Genomic DNA, 22,447 nt, shown 5'->3' on the forward strand with positions numbered 1-22,447 from the left:
AAGGAGCAGTAGTCATTGATTTTTTTTTCTTTCACTAATTATAGATAGTGATTGAGAAATAGATTTTTTCAAATTCCTACACTTCAAATATATGTTGGACAACTGAACAAAACTATATTTCTAAAATCATATGAACAAAATGGTCACAAAAAGAACAACAAAAAACAACAGAACATGAATTTTCATTGAATGTTAACAATATATATACATTTTCTCAAATTAGGGCTTTTTGGGTTTGTTAACTTTCTTTAAAAATAATAAATAATAGGTATCATTACACCATTATTCATTTTTTCACATCTATATAATGATTTATTCTTTATTAAACCAAGAAAAAAATTTAGTATTTTTCGAAAATTGTAAAATCTCCCAAAAAAATGACTTACCCATTTTAAGTCGAACAAAATCTTCAGTTTAGAAAGAAGAGAGAGTCACGCTCGAAGATGAGGAGAAAGTAAGATAATGGAGAAGAATGTTTGTTTTGATTGTTGAACTTTCAGATTTTCTAAAGGAAGAAAGAAGAAGAGAAGAGAGAATATTGGGAAAAAGAAGAAAAGAAAATTCTATTTTTATCTATATTTTTAAAAAAAAATTGGTTTGGATAGAATTATAAAAGTTCAAAAATAAATGATTTTTTATATTTTATAAAAAATTAAAAAGTTTTAAAAATATTAATTTGATCCAAAATTTACTTAATTATATTTTAAAAAATATTTGACCACTCTTGATCAATTTGTGACCAAAAACCAAACCAGTACTTATTTGACACCTTTCATTTAATTTTCTCCACTTAATTGCCTAGGGTTTCCAAAAATTAGCTATACAACTCACATTTCTCTGTAGTATATATATAAGTTTTGCAAGTGTTGTTGATAATCGGAGCCTTTTAGCGAAATCGCCAGTCTCTCTGTTTAATCTTCTTTTGTTAACAGCTAATAAGTTGTTGTTTCGACTGAATTTTGTTAGCTGGTTTCAGATTTTGAAATGGTGAGGACTGTGAAGAATCATCATGAAGAGGACGAAGAAGACGATGAAGAGTTTTCATCTAGAACTCCCGATGGCTCTTCTCAAAAGGGTATTTAATTTGCTATTTCAAAAATAACTGGGATTTGATGTTTTCTTTTTTGTTGATAAAAGCAAAAGGGGTTTGAGTGTGACAGGGAAATTAGAAGGGAAGAGCAATGATGGGAAGGTAAGTGCTCATCGTTCGAAGCATTCTGAGACAGAACAGCGGAGGAGGATCAAGATTAATGAGAGGCAAGTCTATCAACACCTTTTCCTTTTGGATATCTCAAAATTATTAACATTGTTCAATAACCGCTTGTTTGGATGGTTATTACCTGATGTATTGTTTTGTGTTCTTAGTTTAAATAGGATGTTAGTTTTGATTTGGTGTGATTTCATGATCATCTTATTTTTAGTTTTGATTTGGTGTGATTTCATGATCATCTTATTTTTTTTTCTTATTTTGTGGTTATTTGTTATTTGATAATTCTATTTTATCATTTACCATACCTTTTGGTTCTACCCCGTATCCTACTTTTGTTTAGGTTGTGTTTCAAATTGCTAATGTGTGACATTATGTAACGATGAGAAATGATAAATCTATCCAAACATAACATTGATTAAAACAATGCAGTAGTATACTATACAATGACATTATGTAACGATGAGAAATGATAAATCTATCCAAACATTACATTGATTAAAACAATGCAGTAGTATACTATACAATATGAAACAATATATAACGACCATCCAAACAAAGTTTAAGGGTTTAGGACTTGTTAGAAGTTGCACTACATGTATAAAAATCAACAACATTCCCACTGTAATACCCACAAGTGGGGTCTGTGGAGGGTAGGATGTAAGCGGAACTTACCCCTTTCTATTGTGGTGTAGAGAAAAATTGTTTTTGAAAGACCCTCATCTCAAAAGAAAAAGAATTCAAAGTAGGTTTTGCAAGAAAAAAATATGACAACAAAATAACATTTTACATGAGTTTTTGGCCAGAAACATCCTCCAACTATATTCAAAACTTAAGCCACATCCTTGAGGCTTGAACCACCATAGTTAACAAAATACATCCTTGAAGTATTTAATGCTTAACAACTTTTATTTTTTTGTTTAGCACCTACTAACTAAACCAGACATATGAATCCACATACCGATATAAGCATAAACCAATATTCAAGTTGCTTTCACAGCTTCACATCATTTTCCACAAGATCCAGCCAAAAATCTTCTTCTATCTTTATACCATTAAAAATTGTCAATAATCATAACTGATCAACCCCGTCACATAGTCTAAAAGAAATGAGGTATAAAGCTGGAGGAAGAAATTTTTCTAGGTCTTGTGGAAAATGATGTGAAGCCATGAAAACAACTTTGAATATGGTGTGGACACTCACCTGGGTTGTTCCATTAGTTCTCTAACGGTGTCAAATAGAAAGATGAAAGTTGGTAAGTATTAAATACTACAAGAATGTATTTTTTTTTTTAACTATGGTAGTTCAAGGATCTAGCTTAAGTTTTGAGTATAGTTGAAGGATGTTTTTGGCCAAAAACTCCATTTTACAACAACAAAATAAGAGTGTACGCTTACCTCACCCCTATTTTAGGAGGTAGAAAGGTTGTTTTCAATACTCTTAGCTCAAGAAAAGACATTTCAAAGTTGTTCAGAATTGACCTATTATTTTATGGGGATATAATGTGGAGTAAGTATGTGGGTAATATTCATATATGGATTAAACCATTGAAATTACAAGGATATCCTTCTAATTTATATCTTCTTTCACTTCAATTTTAAAGTATACATATTTATTCACAACAAACTAGAGGTCCAGAAATGCAATAATCCCTATAATATAATGCAATAATCCCTATAATGTAATGCAATAATCCTTGCATAACTTATGTTTGTACTAAACGACCCCGGATCGTATTACTATACTTTACCACTTTCAAATATTCAAAATTATTTGATTGTAAACTTTGATGTGATGTGATCTCCATTATATTGACTTCTCAATTATTACTTAAATATTTTCTCTTGCTACTACTTATATAAACATAAATAAAGTTAACATTGTTAGGGAGAAATGGACCTTGGATCTAACTCAGCTCTCCCAAGCGTAGCTCATGAGGAGAGAATTTCTCAAACCATATAAGAAGACCACAACTCAATCCCTCTACAAAAATTGGATTTGACATCCTCCTGCTTACCCTAGACTGGACAATTGAAGATGGATAACAGAACGCAGGTGCCCAACCTTGAGAAACACATTTGACTCAACCACAAAAGCTAGTTCATGAGAGGAGTTGCTCCCAACATTATATGAGGAGATCTCAATCCATTCCCTCAATAATTGTCATGACAAATTTTAAGTTCATGTGACAAACACATCAACAAAAAAATGACCGGGAAGGATATGAAATGGAGTGATTATTATTTTCTTTACCTCTATTTAGACGCCCAAACCCCCATCTGTGTAACATATATGACTGTCGCGTGGAATTGGAAACACTATAATAGTGCTCTTCTTTGTTTGATCATTAGCTCTTTCCAAATGTTAAAATATCCTTGAGTTGTTGAACTAGTCTTTTGGTTTGTTTGTAAGCTTTTCAAATGGCACTTGGGGACAGCTCTCACAGTAATGATTAACAACACATCTATATATGAATCTAAGTAAGAAGTGATATTTTGCTTATATTCTTTTGGCTAATTATTGGTTCAGCTGGTATTTTAAAATTCAAAGTGAAGAGGCATTGATTATTGTCAACCAGCCTGGAAAGCTGTTGGTGTTTTACTTGCACGTAGCTTTTCGGTTATTTTGTAGAAAAGGATCAACATTGTACTTTACACATTTGCATATGTATATCATGTAACAAGACTAGGTTTTTATAGTCTCTTTCTATACATGGTGAACTTTAGTTGCCTACTCAGTCACTTCTTCAGGAAAATCTTCCCAAAGCTAACTAATACTTAATAATTTGTAGATTTCAGACTCTAAGAGATCTCATACCACAAAATGATCAGAAGAGAGACCGAGCGTCATTCATGTTAGAGGTTGTGAGTTGTGACATTGCAGTTCCTTGCCAATCTTGCTGTTTTTTCAATTCTGTATACTGCATCGTCACAAAGATGGCCTCAAGATTTAATGCAAAATACAGGTTATACAATATATCCAGTTTTTGCAAGAGAAATTACAGATGTATGAGGGAACCAACCAAGGATGGAGTGCAGAACCCTCGAAGTTGCTGCCATGGGTATGATCTCTGTTACACTTAATTCACTTTTAGATTCTTAGGTTATGTGGATGGCTTCTTGGGCTGTGTATTTTACTTACAACTCTTGTTCTGATCTCACTCACTACCTTTAGCATTGATACAACAATTTGCTTTCCTTATTACAAGACAATATCTTGTTTTTCTGCAACGAGCTTCGTGATGTTTGCCTGGTTTGGTCCAACATTTGCTGGTTGTCGATTGGTTATGACTAACTAGAATCAAGTCTTTGCTCTTTGTTGTATGTTGAATCCTTCACACTATGAGGCCGAAGATAGTTAAGGTAGACTTTCATTCATAGTATACACTCTAATGCATTTAAAAGTAACAAGTGCAAAGAGGCGACAATGGCCCCACGACTCTAAGAAAGAAGCAAAGTGAACACAATTTTAGAAGAAAGCAAAATGAACCTCGCACAAATAAATAAGATTATAAATAAGCAAAAATGGCATGTTTGTCCATAATTGTGAAAACAGGAAATCAAGATTAGCAAACTGAAAGAAGAAAAGAATGCCCATGGCATTCTCTCGGAAAAGGAAAAGATTTAAAGTAGTCCCATTGAATTCTTTAAAGAAAGCAAAACAAGATCTGAACAAACTGGGAAAGAGAAGGACAAACAGAGGAAATAAATTTGAGAAGCATTGAGAAAGAAGAAAAAAGAAAGACGAAGTGAGTAAATGAGTAAATGAAACCTGAGAAGCAAACCTAATATCTTATTTATGTACAATTTGTTAAAAAGACTTATAAAAGCTCTTAGCCACTATTTTTGATGCTTTTACCTAAAGTCCTTTTGGGTTTAAAGATCTACACTCTGGTGGACTTCTTCCAAAGGAATAGTACTTTCGCCACCCTTATTTAACTCCTCTCAATCTCTTTCATTTTTCTTTACCTCTTCCATTCTACTCAAAAAGGATGGACAATAGGATATTTTTTCATTCGGGGAGAGTCCTTTTACCTTAGTTGTTGCAGACTCTTCACTTTTGATGCTACAGCCATGTCAGATTCTCCAAAAATACACTACTTTTGGAGAATCTGACATGCACCCGTTGACATTTTTAAGAGTTCGAGCAACTTAACTTTTTACGTCACAAAGCCAAGGTTAGAGAGAGGTCTGCTACAACTGGTTGGAAGTGGCAGATACCATATGCAGAGGATGGTGTTGAGTAGAGGTGTTCTCTGGATTTGCAAGAGATCTTGCGAAGCATAAGTGATGGAATTCTTTTAAAACATGGAATTATTTCAACTACAGGCTACATCCCTCTTTCTTTGAAGTCCATCAAGTATGGAAGGTTTCTCTCTCTGATAACAGTTAAAAGGGCCACGACATTATTATTCCAGAAAGTGCATTTAATGATGGTGGGAGGAAACTTGCAGGCAAATGAGGTGACTGTCACCTGAGGTTGGGGTTTGGAAGTCAATCAAGAATCTTTGGTTGTCACTCAAGCATAACACTAGAGTTAGAGTTGGAATAGGAGATATGATACTTTTCTGGAAAACGGATTGGAGTGGTCGTGGAACTCTTCAATCTCTGTTCATTGATCTGTTTAATATGCTTCCGGATTGCAGTATACATGGAGTGTGATCTCCTCAAGGATGGAACCTAATCTTTAGAAGGCTCTGAAATGATTGGGTATCAGAAACTTCTTAATTTGATAAGAAAATTCCTAGGTATTAATCTAGAACCAAACAACTTCATTTGGGAGCACCGCAAGGATGGAATTTTCACTGTTAGCAGGGCATAGAAGAGGGGTTTGAATGAAGCTGCAGGTAGGTCAACAAGACCTTGGACTGCTATTTTGAAGATTGTGGCTCCTACTAAAATGAAGTGCTTCACTTGGATCGTAGCTAGGAAAGCATGTTTGACACTTAAGGCATTACAAAAGAGGGGGATCAACATAGCTTCTAGATACCTTTTATGCAAGGAGGCAATAGAAACCAACAAACACTTCTTACTGCATTGTAAAATAACTACAGAAATATGAGCCTTTTTCACTACCATTGCCGGAGTCTATTGGATCATGCCTGAACATACTACAGATTTGCTTAGCTGTTGGATCAGTAGAGGAGGAAGCAAGAGCCAGAAAAGATGGTTGAGGACGGTCCTAGCTTGCATCTAGTGAACATTTTTGTATGGAGAGGAACTAGAGGATTTTTGAAGGAAAAGAATGTACTATACTGAAGATTAAGTGGAAAGTTGTTATTTCACTAGGTTTTTGGTGTAAAGAACAAAATATGGAAGAGGAAATCCAACTAGTGGATTTTATAGTATCTTGGTAAGTATCTTTGTTCTCTTTACTGTGTCTTTTTGGAGGTGGTCAGCATAGTCCCTAGTATTAAAGAATACAAATTACCAGTTTCAAAAAAAAAAGAAAAGGTGAGAAATAGCGAGAAAGAGAAAAAGAAGAAAGAAAAGATGCCACAACACCAGATGCCAAGGAAGAAGCAGAGGACGGCGAAACTAGTTAAGGCAGTAGCGTCTGTGAGTCTGAACTCTGAATTTCTCAATTTTTTTGAGTCTAAAAGGCCTCCTTTTCTTTTGCTTTTGAAAAGTTGCTCCCTAAAATATTACAGATCAATGCTTCATACCTGTTCAATTGAAGCACTCACTTCTTCAGTGTCGGCTCTCCTTGCAACCTGGAAAGGGACTTGCCTGCGCTTCGCGTTGCTCCGGCGCTTTAAAGGGGCAAAGTGCTCGCTTTTCACAACACTACTCTCCATTTCTTCATGATCGATAGTAGAATGGGCGGAGTTTAAGATGTAAACTTAACTTTTATACATTGAAATAGTAGTGGGAGAAATTATTAAGGTGATGGATAAAAGTTAGTTTAAGATTTGAATAAGAAATAATTTTAGCCTTCAAGATTGTGGAAATGGTAGGAATCGTATTATTTGTAAAAGGGGAAACTGTTCAAATGTGCACTTAAGTATTCAATTTGTCTTATATCTGCCATCACTATTATTTTTAATCCCTCACACCAAATGAGTCCTTAATGTTTTCCCGCTTGGCTCTGGCTTTTTTCACGGTGGAGCCACATAGACAAATATAAGATTCAAATCACCCCTAAACTATTAACTTGGTTTATATATACCCTCTGTAAAATAATTTGAAGCATGCCCATAGAACAATTGAATAAGTTTAAACATACTTCTGCATAACTGAATAAGATTCAAACATACTACTATGTGGCTATATCAACCAAATAAGTCCCATTCTTTGACGGCCGAAAATATTTTAAGTTGCTCGGACTCGGGTGCGGGTATCCAAGATGGATGCCAATCCGAGAGTCGGATTCGGCGAAATTCAAATTTTCAGATTCGGTGATGCGAATCTAAGTATGATACGAGTGCGGGGATACGGCTAAAAATTTTCAATATTATAAATATATAGTTATAAAGATATTCTAAATTTGAAAGCTATGTTGTGATAAACTTATTATTTTTAGCGTATCTTTAAAAATAATTATATCAATAACAATATATCTAGTATAATCAAGTAAATGGGATCTATATAGTACTAAAGTATCACTAAAAATATTTGTTAAAGAAGAGAGAAAATATAATAAATATGAAAATTATAATTTATTTTATAAAAAATGACACTTATTTCGAGAAACTCTTCATATTTGGGAGTTCTTTGGATTTCCTTGTACTTTTTCAAGAAAACTTTCTTTCTTCTCTGTATTTTTATATAATGAAGCTTGAGAAAGTAAAAACTCTGTATTTTGTGAAACCCTTCATCTCTGGGAGTTCTTTTTCAAAAAAATTGAGAAGACTCTGCACTTCTTCAAGAAAGATGAAAAAGACGGTAATTTCCTCTTAACTTTCTCAAGCTTCATCATAAAAATAGCTCCGCCTACTCTCTAAAGACGTCGCCGAAAACTGATCTTTTTTTCCAAATCTTTTCTCTTTGGCCAAAGTGTCCAGATCAGATTGACTGAATCCTACCCGCACCCGCACCCGCACCCGCACCAGTGTCGCGTCGAGACGGGTTCGCCGAGAAATATGAAGAGTCCGCGCAACATAGAAAATACGAAAAAGGGCCTAAATATCCTCGAAGTATTAAAAATGGTACAAAATTACCCTCCATCCACCTATTGGCTCCAAAATGCCTCTTTTATCCACCTATTGGCTCCAAAATACCCTTGTCATCCACCTTTGGGTTCAAAATTGAGCACTTATTTAATTGTTTTAAAATTAAAATGTTTAAATGTTTTTTAAAATACTTGGCGCTCAACTATTTTTTATAATTTAATTTATTAATATAATTTATAAACCAACCCACTACCCAATCATTACTAACTAAACACCACCTAATTAATAAATCAATTATAATATCAAAATTGCCATAAACAATACTAAAACACGACGAAATTATAGATTCCTGAAAATGACATCCAAAATTATTCGAATCAGAATCAAAGCCCCAATTAAATTTAGGTTGAGCCGTTTATTTAGGAGGACACTTTCAATATGATTCTCTTTCAAGCTTTAATTATAAATTTATGATTAAAGGTAAAAAAGTAGTACATCCCGAATTAATTCATGGACTTTTTTAAATATAATTTTATAAATATTTATGATTTGTTTTAAAACCTTTAATATATTTTTTTGAAAAAAAGTTATCTATGAAGTAACATCACATAATTGAGACGAAAGAATAATTAAGATGAACATTGTCAGAGTTTTAAGTTTATCGGTAATTTTTATTTAGACTATTGAAGTTTTGAATGTATGATAATTTACTTCTATCGATATTTTCGCTTCAAATTTTTAAGTACACTCATTGGCAGTAACTTTCCTGTTGTTGCATTAGTAATGTGACGGGTTTATTAATTTAGAGGGGTTTAATTAGTAACGGGTGGGTAGTGGATTGATTTATAAATTATATTAATAAAGTCAAATTGTAACAAATAGTTGAGCGCCACGTATTTAAAAAACTATTTAAATAGTTTAAATTTAAAATTGTTAAATAAGTGGTCAATTTTGAACCCAAAAGTGGATGATTATGGAGCCAATAGGTGGGTGGGAAGGGTATTTTGGAGCCAATAGGTGGATGGAGGGTAATTTTGTACCATTTTCAATACTTCGAGGGCATTTTAGGCCCTTTTTCGTAGAAAATATTAGTTGGAGGGGCATATTTGAGACAAGAAGATTGTGAAGGCTTTTATGGACTTATAGGTGAACATAGGATAAATATAGAACAAATTGCAAGTGACTTTTAAATCTTTTCCCTTGGTAGAATGATGTCAAACATTTTGGAATGTTCTAAAGTAGGAAGTGTCATATTAATCTGAATACAGGAGTATTACGAAGAGATAAATATTGAAAACACTCCTAAACTTGGTGTGAATTATTACTTTAGTCGCCCAACTATTGATAGCTTTAAAAATACCCCTCTACTTGGTTAAGTAATTTAAAAACATCCCTCTTATGCCACATGTCATCCACCTATGCTATATGTGCTTTTTTCTACTAATGTGGCGTACACATATATAGTAAAAAAAACATTCAAATAATTAAATGCTAAAATATAGTAAAGAGGATTTTTTTCTTACCTTACCCCATCCCCTACCCAGGTACCCCAACCCCATCCCCTCACCCCTCCACCCCAAAAAAAAAATTCAAAAGTTTTTTGTTCAAAAACTTTTGATCCAACACCACCGAGTAGCCTGACTTCTCCCCTAAAAAAATATTTTTAAACTAAAATATATTTCTTTTTCTTATCCCACTCCCCTCCCCTCGAGAAACAGAAGTTCAAAAGAATTTTTTAGGGGGTTTAGGGTTTAGGTGTGAGGCTAGGTGTACTTGGTAGAGGATGGGGTGGGTGATAAGTAAATCTTTAAAAAGAAAACATCTTTTATCTTCTTAAATTGCTAAATTATTAACACATTTATTTAATGTTCTTTAAAAAAAAATTCAATTACATATATTTATGTGTATGTCAGGATTATCAAAGGCGCGCTTTAGGCGTGCTTAAGCCCTGAAGCGAGGCTCAGAACGTGTTGAGCGCTTCCCTCGCTTTATGTGCTCTTCTGCGTCGTCATCATGGTTTTAAGGCAAACGTTTCCTTGCCAATGAGCCTCGTATGGAGAAGTGACACTAAATAATTTGTATTTCACGTTATCATAATTTATTTTTTCGATTTCTTTGGACATATATTTGTCATTTATGTTTGTAATTATTAGTCTTTGACTAAACATATATATTTGTATTCTTTTCTCCCTTTGCGCCTTTTTTCATAAAATCCCACGCTTATATTTGCGCTTTGCGCTTAAAGCCCTCACGGACCTTAGAGATTTTTTGCGCTTTTAACACTATATGCCACGCCAACAGAAAATTCTGCATATATGCCCATGTGGCATAAGAGGGGTGTTTTTAAATTCACTTAATCAAGTAAAGGGGTGTTTTTAAGGCTGCTTATAGTTGGAGAACTAAAGTAATAATTCATGCCAAGTTTAGGGGTGTTTTCAATACTCATCTCTAGAATGGCTTGCTATATCGTTGTTAATTTAAGTTCTCTTATTGCTATTTCTGCTGTTGAGTAAAAAGCATAGTAGTTCCTTGCATCATTTGCACTTTCATCTGTTTGATGTTATGCTGTGGATTCTTTTCCTAAGTGTTGACTTTTTCTCTACCTCCCTATTTAGGAAAAAGAGGCAATAGTATTTTAAGTCCATCTCTTAAGGAATGGCTAATGTTGAAATATAACAAAGAACTTCCTTCTTTGGCAACACATGGTTGGCTTCTTGTCCTTTAGCTATGTGATTTTCTGTACTTCGATTTTTATTCCCTCCTCCACTTCTTATTAGGCAGTTTAGTTGTAGCATTAAAATAGATTCATTCTAACCAGATGGCTTACTTATGGAATCTTCAACTCTTTAATAATAGTAATGGAAAATTATGAAGTCAGTGCACCATGAGAAAGAAGACATTGTTTGACCCAAGAGAAGTAAACTGAGCTATATAAAATTGGATTGAGCGCTTTAATTACTGCAGATATTACCCTCTGAAAAGTACTGGATCAAAGAAAAAAATGTTCTCTGATGTTACCCTATACCTGTATGCCCCAGTTGCTGTACAGTAAAGTTATAATTCAGTATTCATTTCGTATGCTTGCCAAATACAGAAAAATGCAGACGTTAGCTGTATTTCTAGGGGAAACTCCTCGCCTACAGTTCAAACAAAGGTTTTACATTTGCTTATAATTTCCTCCCTCCAAAGCAAAGTGACCGGATTTTGGGCTGTTTTAGGAGGAGAGTTGGGCACAACTTTAGGATGGAAGCAGTAATGCTTTTCTGGAAGTAAAACTAATGCTCTTCTCTTATTATTGACAGAGAAGTACTCCTGGGCCCGTGGAAGGCTCTGTTGAACATTCTCAAATAATCAGAAACGGCTCTACTCATGAGGATGATATTGTCATTAACCCAACATTGGTTGCAAGTGTCCAGAGCTTTGTAGAACCGAACTTGACTGCTGCTGCTTTATATAGAGCAACACACGGTTCTCATATGGCAGCGGATGAAGCAATTGCCTTTAACATGCCACTGCAACCTAATTTATTTGAAAATGCATCTGTTGAACCATCTCCTGATGCTGAGCACCCTTCTCAGACACAATCATTATGTTGGCCAGATAAACGAGATACAATTGAGTCGGAGGTTCTGAGCTATGGCAGAAATGATCAAGAAGAAGTGAAATTCGATGGTGAAGCAGTTGGAAGATCACATGCATATAGTCAAAGGTAAGATGATTTATCAGGAGTTCAATAGCTATGACTTGATGTCCTTGTAAGGTGGAAATTCAAATTTATTTCTTCTATGACCCCATGACTTGCTAATTTCTGTAATGATGCCAAACTTGTATTACACCTACGAAGTAGGCATGTGATACAGTATCACTTTAAGTCCCTTGGACCCAGTGGGCCTAGTGGCAGTCACGGTCTTAGAAGAATTATCCTATGATTGTCAAGTGCATGAAATAGATTTAGACTAGTTAATGTTTCTCGTGGTTATTAGCTGGTTGGCTAGAATGCAAAGTGTAGCCTTTTTAAGCCCCTTCCAGCATGCGTTTTTTTGTAAAACCTGCTGTAACTTGTGGGTTTGCATTTTTTTTGTGAATAAAATTGCCAGTTCAACAAAGATTTCAGTGGCTTGAAGGAAGTCATTTTATATGACCCGGCATGGTTTACCTGAGCAATCAAATATCAATCAGGTTTCCCTATGTTGAAGGTTAATAACAAGCGGAACCCTGGATTTCGAGATTTGAGTCTCACTTTAGGATTTTTCAGACTTCCCATTAAAACAAAGTCATGTATAACAAACATGTTCATATCATTCTTACTTGTGCAGTTGTCCTTGTACCTTTAGGCACATTTTAATCTGAACTCGGTTGATCTGAAATTATGTTATGATGCCAGTAAACTACTGATTTTGGATTCTATTTATGTGACATATTGGGTCTTGGTATTGAGCAGGTTGCTTAATATCATAAACCAGACTCTAGCATCTGTGGGAGTGGATCCGTCACTGGCCGATGTTAGAGTACAGCTTGATATCAGCAAAAAAACAAGCAGTGGAGCCACAGCTACAAGATTAAGCAGTGGAGAGAACTATGGTGGTGCTCCTAAAAGGCTTAGGACAGAAGGTAGTATCTGATTATTAATCTAGCATGGCTCCACTCCTAATTTTTCTGCATCTTGTCATCGTTTCGATGGGGAGATAGTTGAAGTGGTTGGTCTCTGTGGATGAGGTGGTGCACAAACAGCTTATGGTTGTCCAGTTAGGTTTCCATTTAAATATGAGAAGCTGCATTGTCATTCTTAAGGGTATTTAGTTTTGAATTGAGATAAGTCGACTTTGATAATTCTGTCAGTGTGATATGGTTATGCCTATCGATTTGCCATGGATCTGTTTTCGTAGTTGATATTTAAACAGGGAAATTTGAAGTTGTTTCAAATGTTAGCATGAAGAATTTTATGTACATTACCAAATCTTTTCCTTTTCAGCATTTTGTGATTAGTTCACTTAACAGGATGCTGGTTTTTCAATTGTGTTTCAGAAATAAAAGTCAGCACTTGTATCATTGTGAAAAAAAAAGGAATTAGAAACAGGAGTTGTTACTACAGAATTATAAATAATTATACAATTAACTATAAATAGGTTAGCTTTGATCACCAAGTCTTTCAAATATGTTCCTTCTTTTGTTTTTCTTATGTCTTGAATCCAAGCAAATGAATTTATTGTAAAGCTATTCATATAAAAACTTCTAGTAGGTATTTGTGTAGTTGCATTTGGACTAAGGGGAGTTGTTCTTTTTCGAAGATGAAGTAGAAGGGGGAGGAACTCCAGGTAAGCCAGGGATAGGACTGAATGGAAACGGAGGGAGAAGAAATGGGGAAGGAGGTGGTGGTGGTGGCGGTAATGGAATTAAATCGTATGTAGGTGGTGATGTAATTGGAGGTGGTATTGAAGGCGGAGGAGACATTATAGGCAAATGAAAATTTGGTGGAGGAATTGGTGGTGCATGAAAAAATGGTGGAAATGTTGAAGGTGGAGGAATTCGAGGTTCATGAAAAAACGGTGGAAATGTTGAATGTGGAGGAGACATGGGAGGTGCATGAAAAAACGGTGGAAATAATACAAGAGGTGGCAGAGGAGGGAGTTGTGGTAAAGGAGGGAGCTGCGGTATAGGAGGGAGTCCTGGTAGAGGTGGAAGATAGCCTTGATTAATAGTAACAAAACGCGACACTGATGGAGTTAATATTGGATCATTATTATTAAGAGTTGAAGTTAAAGAGTTGTGATCAGGATATACTTCTTTGTTGTTGGTACTATGAGTGCTTGGTTTTTGGTTGCAAAGTTTTGGTTGGTTTACAGGTTTGAAAGTGAAGAATCCAGCTGAGAAAATGTGTGTTCCCTTTTTCTTCAATTTGAGTTGGAAAGAAGTTGTTGTTGTTGTCGATGCCTCAGCGCAGTGTGGCTCACTGCTGCTGATTAGCCTGGCTGAACATCCTATGACATGTTTGTTCAATTTGAAAGGAAGGTGTACACTGAATTCTCCATGCATGTTTGTTTTCACTTCTTGGTAAAATCTTGAGTTTGCACATTCCACTGCAACAATAGCTCCTATAAGCAGAAAAATGCATCAAAAGTTTATAAGATTCCCAAGAAAGAAGAGAGGATAGAATGTGTTTGGTATGATAGGAAATATTTCCCAGAATAAAAGTCATTTTCCTTCAAAATGCTCTTTTTCCCTTTTCCCATATATAAAAAGAAGTCATTTCAAAAGTTAACTTGAGGGGAGAAGAGTGTCCAAATTCATATAAATAGGCCAACAGTTCATTTTTCAACCAATGTGAAACTCTTAACGCTTCCTTCATGCTTGGCCCAAAATAGAGCATGGAACGGAAGCCCAAATAGGGATGAACCTGACTATCGTTGTCATGTAAAGATATAATATTTGATCTTTCCCGATCAATTGGTTTTTCATTATTTAATAAGAAAGATGGCAAATCCTATCATTGTATTTAAATCCTTTTTTCATTTGGATCCTATCAACTTGGAGAGTGTCATAGTAGATCTATGATTAGCCCTCGGTCGGGATGGTCCCGTAGAAGGACTAGCGTGCAAGTCGCTGCTTCATTTTGTATAGTGATAAGACTTTCTCTTTCTTAGCGCTTCGCCTCCTAACTCAACTCTAAAGGCTAGCCCATGAGAGGAGGATATAAGACTCTAACCCTCAAACATTCTTTTAAGAAAATACTCCTTCCATTTCAATTTGTTTGTCTTACTTCCAAATTTCATCTTTACATTTGATATGCTTAATACCATTAGATTAAAGGACATATCTTTAGTTTGAGACCACAAAGTACACAAGTTTTCTTTATTTTCTTGAACTCCATGTCAAATAAAACAGACAAACAATTCGAAACAGAAAGAGTAAGTGATTTTCAAGAAAAAACAACAACTTTGTTAATCATTCCAAACAACAATAACTTCAAAAAGTAACTAGGATGGTGATGAACCTGAAATGAAGTGACTGGCCTTTGACAAATCCTGGTGATAGTGACAAACATCACAAAAAACTTTTCCTACAACAAGAGCGGTTGGATGATGGCTAGAAATATGCCTACCTTCTGAAGGTGAAAGGTTACAAAATACCAAACCAAGGAAGACAAATATCATCCAAAACCAACACATTTTGTACAATCTAAAAAATAATTTCAACTCTAATTAATTTGTCATTCTTTGGCTTCCTAGCAAGTGACATTTTATACTACTGCTGCTGCTGCTACTACAACTAATAATAATATATGAATTTCTTTAAACATAAATAAATTGATAATGAATGTTGCCAAATCCTCATCTGTATCTCCTCATACAAGACCTGTGACTACCAAAAAATATACAACAACAAAGGAATTATCTTAAAACTCTTTTTTTGTTGTCTTCTCAATTTTTTTATTTAGGGTGTGTTTGGTACAAACAAATTAAAAGGGATAGTATTTTACTAGTTATTTTATGTATGGATGTTTTTAGGAGAATAATTTTTTCGTTTACGTAAACCAATACGCTAAAAAATAAGTAAGAAATGCACTTATAAAATTTTGATCAAAGTAGGTCATTATTTAGACCAATTCGCCAATTTTTTTTAAAAAAAAATTATTCAAAACTAGAGTAAATGTATACAACATTATTCTATCAATGAAATCCAACAGTCAAAACTAGGGATGAACCTTAAAACATTAATGCCAATAATGTTTGTTAAGTAATTTGTTACCACAAATATCGTTTAATAGGATATTGACAAACTCTGTCAGCTTGGAATATCTGACATTGTAATATTTTATTTTCATGTATTCTTTAAATAATCATTTTTAAGAAAATAAAGAATCCAAACAATAATTATATTTTTGATAAAAGTATTTTACTTCATACCAAACACGCCCTTAATCAGTAAAGGATGAGGAGACCTTGCGATCGAAATTATGATACAAGGTCCAAATTGTTTGCACACAAGGTCAAAGCTAAAGGTTCCGAGGATTTTGATCAATGATATTTTAGGTCTAAAAAATTATATCGTGTAAATAAAATAAAAATAAACATTTTGGATTTGATATAGTATGTTTGAATTCAAATAACATAGTAAAAGCTTCTAGTCAATATTAAAGTGACAGAAATAAATTACAATCACAAAAAAATATGAAAGCCAATAAATTTTAAAGTGACAGAAAATAAGTTACAATCACAAAAATATGGCGAAACATAATTTTATTCATTAAGATTGCGGATACAATTTTGTTCCTTTCTTGATTCTAATATTTATCCATGATTCGAGGATCGTTAGTGACGTATTTCTCAACCTATGATGATTTAGATTTGACCTCTCTACATGAATATTTCATCAATTTGCGGAATATTCGAGATGCCTTTTAAGGTGAACTAGAGTTTAGAGTTGAGTAATCTCCAAAAATTCTAATTAAAACTTGACACACTTTATAGAGTTTCAGTTAGAATTGAACAGGTCTTATAGAGCCCACAAAATTTCAATATCTACAGAAATAGCTAAAATGCCACATTTTTTTAAAAAGAAAAAATCTATTATATAAAATTAGAGCTGTCAATATGGGTAATACCCGTTGGCTGGCTTGGCCTAATTTGGCATTTAATAGGGTTGTGCTAAGATTTTTGAAGCTCATTTAAGAAAAGGGCTTTTTAGCCCGGCCTTAATAAGTCTACTGATTTGTGAGGCTTGAGAAATATTGACAGTGCCAACCCGTGGACAAATAAAAATTAATTAAAAATTATAATATAATATTAAAATATAAAATTAAAGAGAGTCCAAACTCAAAACAATTAGGTTAATATTTCTATTTAGATATTTATACTTTACTTGAAAAAACTTAGTAAATATTATAAAGATAATTTTATTTGTGAATTTGACTAACAAGTAATAACTTAGCATCATGCAATATTGTTTTGTCGATATTTATTATAATGTTTTTAATTATAATTTATAATTTAATTTAATAATTATAAAAATATAATATTTTAAAAAGTTGGCTGGTCCGACAAGTTTGTAGCTCATGAATTTATGATTGGGCTGGTCATTTTCTAGCCCACACTAAAAATGGGTCAGTCCGACCTAATCCGTAAAATATCAAACCCTGTATAAATTAGCTCAAATAAAATAGATTAGCCCATATTGACAGCACTATCTAAAATTTATAGGGTTTGCCACAATAAGCTAGTTAGAAAATGGGCATGCGTTGAGTATGGATTTTGGTTATCCAACTTTTAGGCTGGTGAGACCACGAGATTGTTGCTTATTTTTTTAGTTTACAGTTAGGAAATTTTAACCCTACTACTTTTTAATTGAAAAAAAAAAAGAAACATTCCACCAACAATGTATTGTGAATTCATTTAAGTTGCTTACATTATGTATAACTTACCAAATCTTTTTTTTCCTTTGAGCCCCGACTAAATCTGAATCATACATAATTCTAATTCGATACTTTTAATTAAAGGTAAAATAGTTTCACTGTTGTTGTAAATCAGTTTCTAATAATAGCTTGAGATTTTTCTTACATAGTAAAAAAATTAAAATCACATTATCAGATTATTTAATTAATAGATAATAGGACGTGGCTATCCGTAATTAGTCAGATTGATATAACCTAAAATTAAGACTGTTGACATATTACAAGCTAAAATGTTAACCTTGGTCTTTGTATAATTCATTATGTAATGTGATAAAAGTTAAAGGGAAATTTTTCAAAATGTCAATATTTTAGCATTTAAGAGGACCCATTAGCAACAATTTCAATATTTAGTAAAAATATCATTTTAGTTTGTTATGTATTTTATTTATGTTTTTATTATTTATTTTTATTTAAAGAATATAATTATTTAATAACAAAAAGGAGAAAATTAAGGGGGGGATATTTCAAAAAAAGGCAAGCATCCTTAATTTTCTCATCAGTTACATTTTCAAATAAAAGTTAAACTTTATTTATTTTTTCTCTAGAATTTTTACCTTTTTAAAATTATATTCATTCCACAATATATTCTATTTATATTTGTTATAGTTTTTTATTAGTTTGTATTCATTCCAATAGGTATGCCGAATTTATCTATATAGTCATTTAATAAATATATTTGTATTTTCATATTTTTTTTCCCTATATAGCTATTTTTTTCTTCAAAAATCAAGTATGTATTCATTTCAATATGTATTTTATTTGTATTTCTATTTATTCTAGTTTTTATTTAGAATTTTGTATAATAATATATAAAATACAAAAAATTAGTATGATGAAAAAGTGAATGAAATATAAAATTGAATATTTGGTGTACTCATTCTTAAATAAAATACATAACTAGTTGACATACTTTTAGAATAAATACAAATTAGAAAGAAATGTCAAATTCAGTTGACATACCTTTATTAGTTTGTATTCATTCCAATATGTATGTCAAATAAAATGTAGCTATTTAAGAATACATTTGTATTCGTATATATTTTTCACTCTGTATTTATTTATTTTTTCAAAATCTTGTTTCCTTTTCTAAGTTGTATTCATTCCAATATGTCTATTATTTGTATTTGTATTCGAATACAAATAAACTAATAGAAAGTTGTTCTTCTTATAAATAAAATACATAACTAGTTGACATACATTTGGATGAATACAAATTAGGGACAAATACAAGATTCATAAACCATGCAACATGAGTTTTTTAATAAATACAAATATTGATAGTATACATAGTGATTTGAATACAAATTAAGAAAGCATACCAAATTCTAAAAAAGAACTATAAATACAAAACAAACTAATATAAAGGATGTAAATGTTCTTACCCTCTTTCTTCCCTCATTTTAGCAGCGGGTCATACATTATACACTATTTGTTAAGTAATAAATAAATTAAAGGATGAAAAATCACCAGAAATTGGTTGATTAAGATGAATACCTCTAGTAAACCTCTTGGATTCAGCAATTGGAGAGTAAATCATAACGGAAATTGAAAAATATAAACAACATTTTTTTAAGATTTAAATAAAAATAAAATTAGAAAAGAAATCTGAAAATAGGATAAAGATTAGAGATACCTTAATCAAAGGGATTCTGGTTGATTCAATTTTGGATTAAAAAACAACCAAAATATATGGCAAAAAAATATTTGCAACTTGAATGTTGGAGGAAAATCAGAAAAGATAACCATGAGAGAGAAAAAAATTAAATGGGAGAGAGAATTAACAATTTGAAAAGATAAATATGAGAGAGAATGATTTTTTTTTTTAAAAAAAAAGATATATAGAATTAATTGAAAAAGAGAGATAAAATAGGAAGAAAATTGGGACACATAAATTTTCTAAAATAATGACATTTTTGACATTATTGCTAATATTTATAAAGTATGGATATTTTTACTAAATATGTTATTTATTTTGACTAGTTTACTAATTTTTCCAAAGTTAAAACTATGTCAATTATAGTTTAATTTGACTGATATGAATATTTTCCATACAAGAATACTCTCACTGAGATTTTAAATAATTATTCAATATATATATAATATATTAGTATAAGTGGGAAGAACTCAAGTCAAAAGTTGAATTACGGTTCTACTCTCCTATAAATTAAAAAGTTATAATTAGTTTAATTAAACAGTAATGACTTTTAAATTTTCTTAGATTAATTCCTATTATTATTATTATTATTATTATTATTATTATTATTATTATTATTATTATTATCAAAAGTGAAAACTTTTTACTTCAAAATCGGATTAACATATTACCCCTACTATAAGTTAAAATGTTATAAAATATTTAATTAGTCAAATATTAGAATTCTCAATAAGTTTTCTCTAATATATATGTGTATTCATAACCGAATTTTTATGCAACCTATAATTACAATATTTAATATGTATTAACCTCTCACAATTGAATTATTTATTATTATTAAAATATTATTTTGCACACCTTAAGTATAAGTTAAATAAAATTCAATTAATTAATTTTTCAATTACATAAATTGAACGGAATTTGGAAGTGGAAAAGTGGTCCTTTAATGCCCAGAGTCATACATGATTAATTGCTTTAATTAACAAATCATGTATTACTTTATCAAACTCTTACAATTCATGTAATTTGTCTTCTCATTTTCTTAACTTGACTTATCAAATTCTAACACTTTTAAATTAGTAATCAATCTTTGTTAATATAACATCAGTAGAATTTGAATAGTTCATTAAGTATTTAAGTGTAGGTTAATTAGTATTATGTCAAAAGGGATTTCAAACAACATAAAAAACACTATATAAAGGTAACAAATGATTTCCATTTCCTTCAAGTTTTGTTTCTTTAGTTGAGCATCTGACCTTCCTTCTAAGTTTCTTTTTTTCCCTTAAATTTTTCCTTTTGCATGAACTAGAAAATGGAAAATGGAGAAACATGTATAGTTGATACATGTTGGAATTGAATAATTGTCATATCAATTTACATGCAACATTCAACATTCATTGAATGATATATGAAGATTACTATCTCCGTAAGGAGTGCTAGCAGAAATTCATGAGCTATGAAAATGAAGAAGTTGATTTCTTTGAAATACTGATTTTAAAATTTTCATTAATTGGTTTATTCTTATAATGTACTTAACTATAATTGCTTGCGACTATAGATAAATGTGATGCTATTTGTGTATTGAAAAAATTATTTTTTATTTTTTTATATTTTTGTAATGTTTCTTTATATGTATCTTCATATTTGAACTTACTAATTTATTTTATAGAAAGAATTAGTAGTATATGCATCATATATAAATATAGTATCAATATTTAAAAGAAATTTTTTCTTTCATTTTGATATGATAACAATGAATAAAAACTATTTTAGTTACCACAAAATATAGGAATCTTCACTTGAATAGTCATATAGAATACTATTACTTTTTCTAGCTGATATATATATATATATATATATAATCTTAGTTGCTTTTTTTTGCTACTTTTATTTTCAAAACTAAATAATTTTTAAAATATTATTAATGAAAACACGCGCAACGCGCGTGCACAGAATATATATATAAATGTGTTGAAAGCATTACGTTATTTTAAGGGAAAAGGTCAAAATTATCTTATAATGATTGGATTACGTAATGTAAATATTTTTCAATATTGAAAATTTCCCAAAAAAATGTGTAGAATATTATTATCAGCTAAACAAACACATGCAATTTCTGTTGACGCATCACAACTTGTGACTAATTAAATGCAATAGAGAAAATGACAACAAGTGGAGTTCAGGGGATGACGCGTAAATAATTTTATCTTTGTAATGATAGAAAAATTATTGCTAATAGATCCTCAAGCATATAAAAAACCAACTGCATAAAGTAAATAAAATAGCAAAAACAGAAAATATGATGACCAAAGCAAAGAACATACAAGTAACAAAAAAATTGACAAATAAGACAATAAGAGAGTAACAATAACAATAACACAAAGGAAACAATACAATGCTTAAGTATCTACTAATTTTCTATTCTAATTTTCGACCTTTCTATCTAAGCTCATGTCCTTGATAAATCGTGTGCATGTCACATGTCCTATCTAATCACCTCTCAATTTCACGTCCTGTCTAATCACCTCTCAATTTTTCTTTGACATACCTTTGTATCTCTTCTATACCAATTATAGTCTTCTCCAATTAATAGAACGAATAGCATCAAGCTATGCCCATTTGTGTTAACTTGCAAGTAACAAAAAACTTCATTCTATGAAGCAGAATGTATAGCTAATTACGTAGGTTATTAATCTTTTGACGTACTAAATATTTTGAACTTCTAGAGAACAAGGGTTAGCTCCGCAGCACATCTACCCTCAAAACTAACTTCACAAATTTCAAATAAAGTGAAAATACTCTATACTATGTAATAACTCGCATAAGAGATCTCTATAAGATTGAAGGCGTTACACAAGCAGTGTAGAGGCTATTATATCATATGTATGCTATTCTCCCCTTTCTCATAACCCAAAAAAATGACGGAAAGAACATGTGTACAAATAGGGAATGCAACAACATATTGTACTCGACCTACATTTTCAGCCTTGAAACTATACAAGAGGAAGACAATCCCCCCCCCCCCC

General features: G+C 31.9%; 2 protein-coding genes across 2 annotated transcripts; one reads left to right on the forward strand and one right to left on the reverse strand.

Moving 5' to 3' along the window:
• Positions 1 to 781: 781 nt before the first annotated feature.
• On the forward strand, positions 782 to 13,312 carry LOC107015224 (transcription factor BIM2). Its single transcript, XM_015215423.2, has 6 exons — positions 782 to 1,075; positions 1,161 to 1,257; positions 4,000 to 4,069; positions 4,174 to 4,269; positions 11,622 to 12,028; positions 12,761 to 13,312. The coding sequence occupies exons 1-6, from the start codon at positions 985 to 987 to the stop codon at positions 12,939 to 12,941; spliced, it is 942 nt and encodes a 313-aa protein (XP_015070909.1). The 5' UTR covers positions 782 to 984; the 3' UTR covers positions 12,942 to 13,312.
• Positions 13,313 to 13,383: 71 nt separating this feature from the next.
• On the reverse strand, positions 13,384 to 15,599 carry LOC107015223 (leucine-rich repeat extensin-like protein 5). The gene is made up of 2 exons (XM_015215422.2): positions 15,311 to 15,599; positions 13,384 to 14,411 (listed from the first exon to the last, which is right to left on the reverse strand). The coding sequence occupies exons 1-2, from the start codon at positions 15,483 to 15,485 to the stop codon at positions 13,582 to 13,584; spliced, it is 1,005 nt and encodes a 334-aa protein (XP_015070908.1). The 5' UTR covers positions 15,486 to 15,599; the 3' UTR covers positions 13,384 to 13,581.
• Between the last annotated feature and the right edge of the window lie 6,848 nt (positions 15,600 to 22,447).

This window comes from Solanum pennellii, chromosome 3, assembly GCF_001406875.1.
Source record: "Solanum pennellii chromosome 3, SPENNV200".
Lineage (NCBI taxonomy): Eukaryota > Viridiplantae > Streptophyta > Magnoliopsida > Solanales > Solanaceae > Solanum > Solanum pennellii.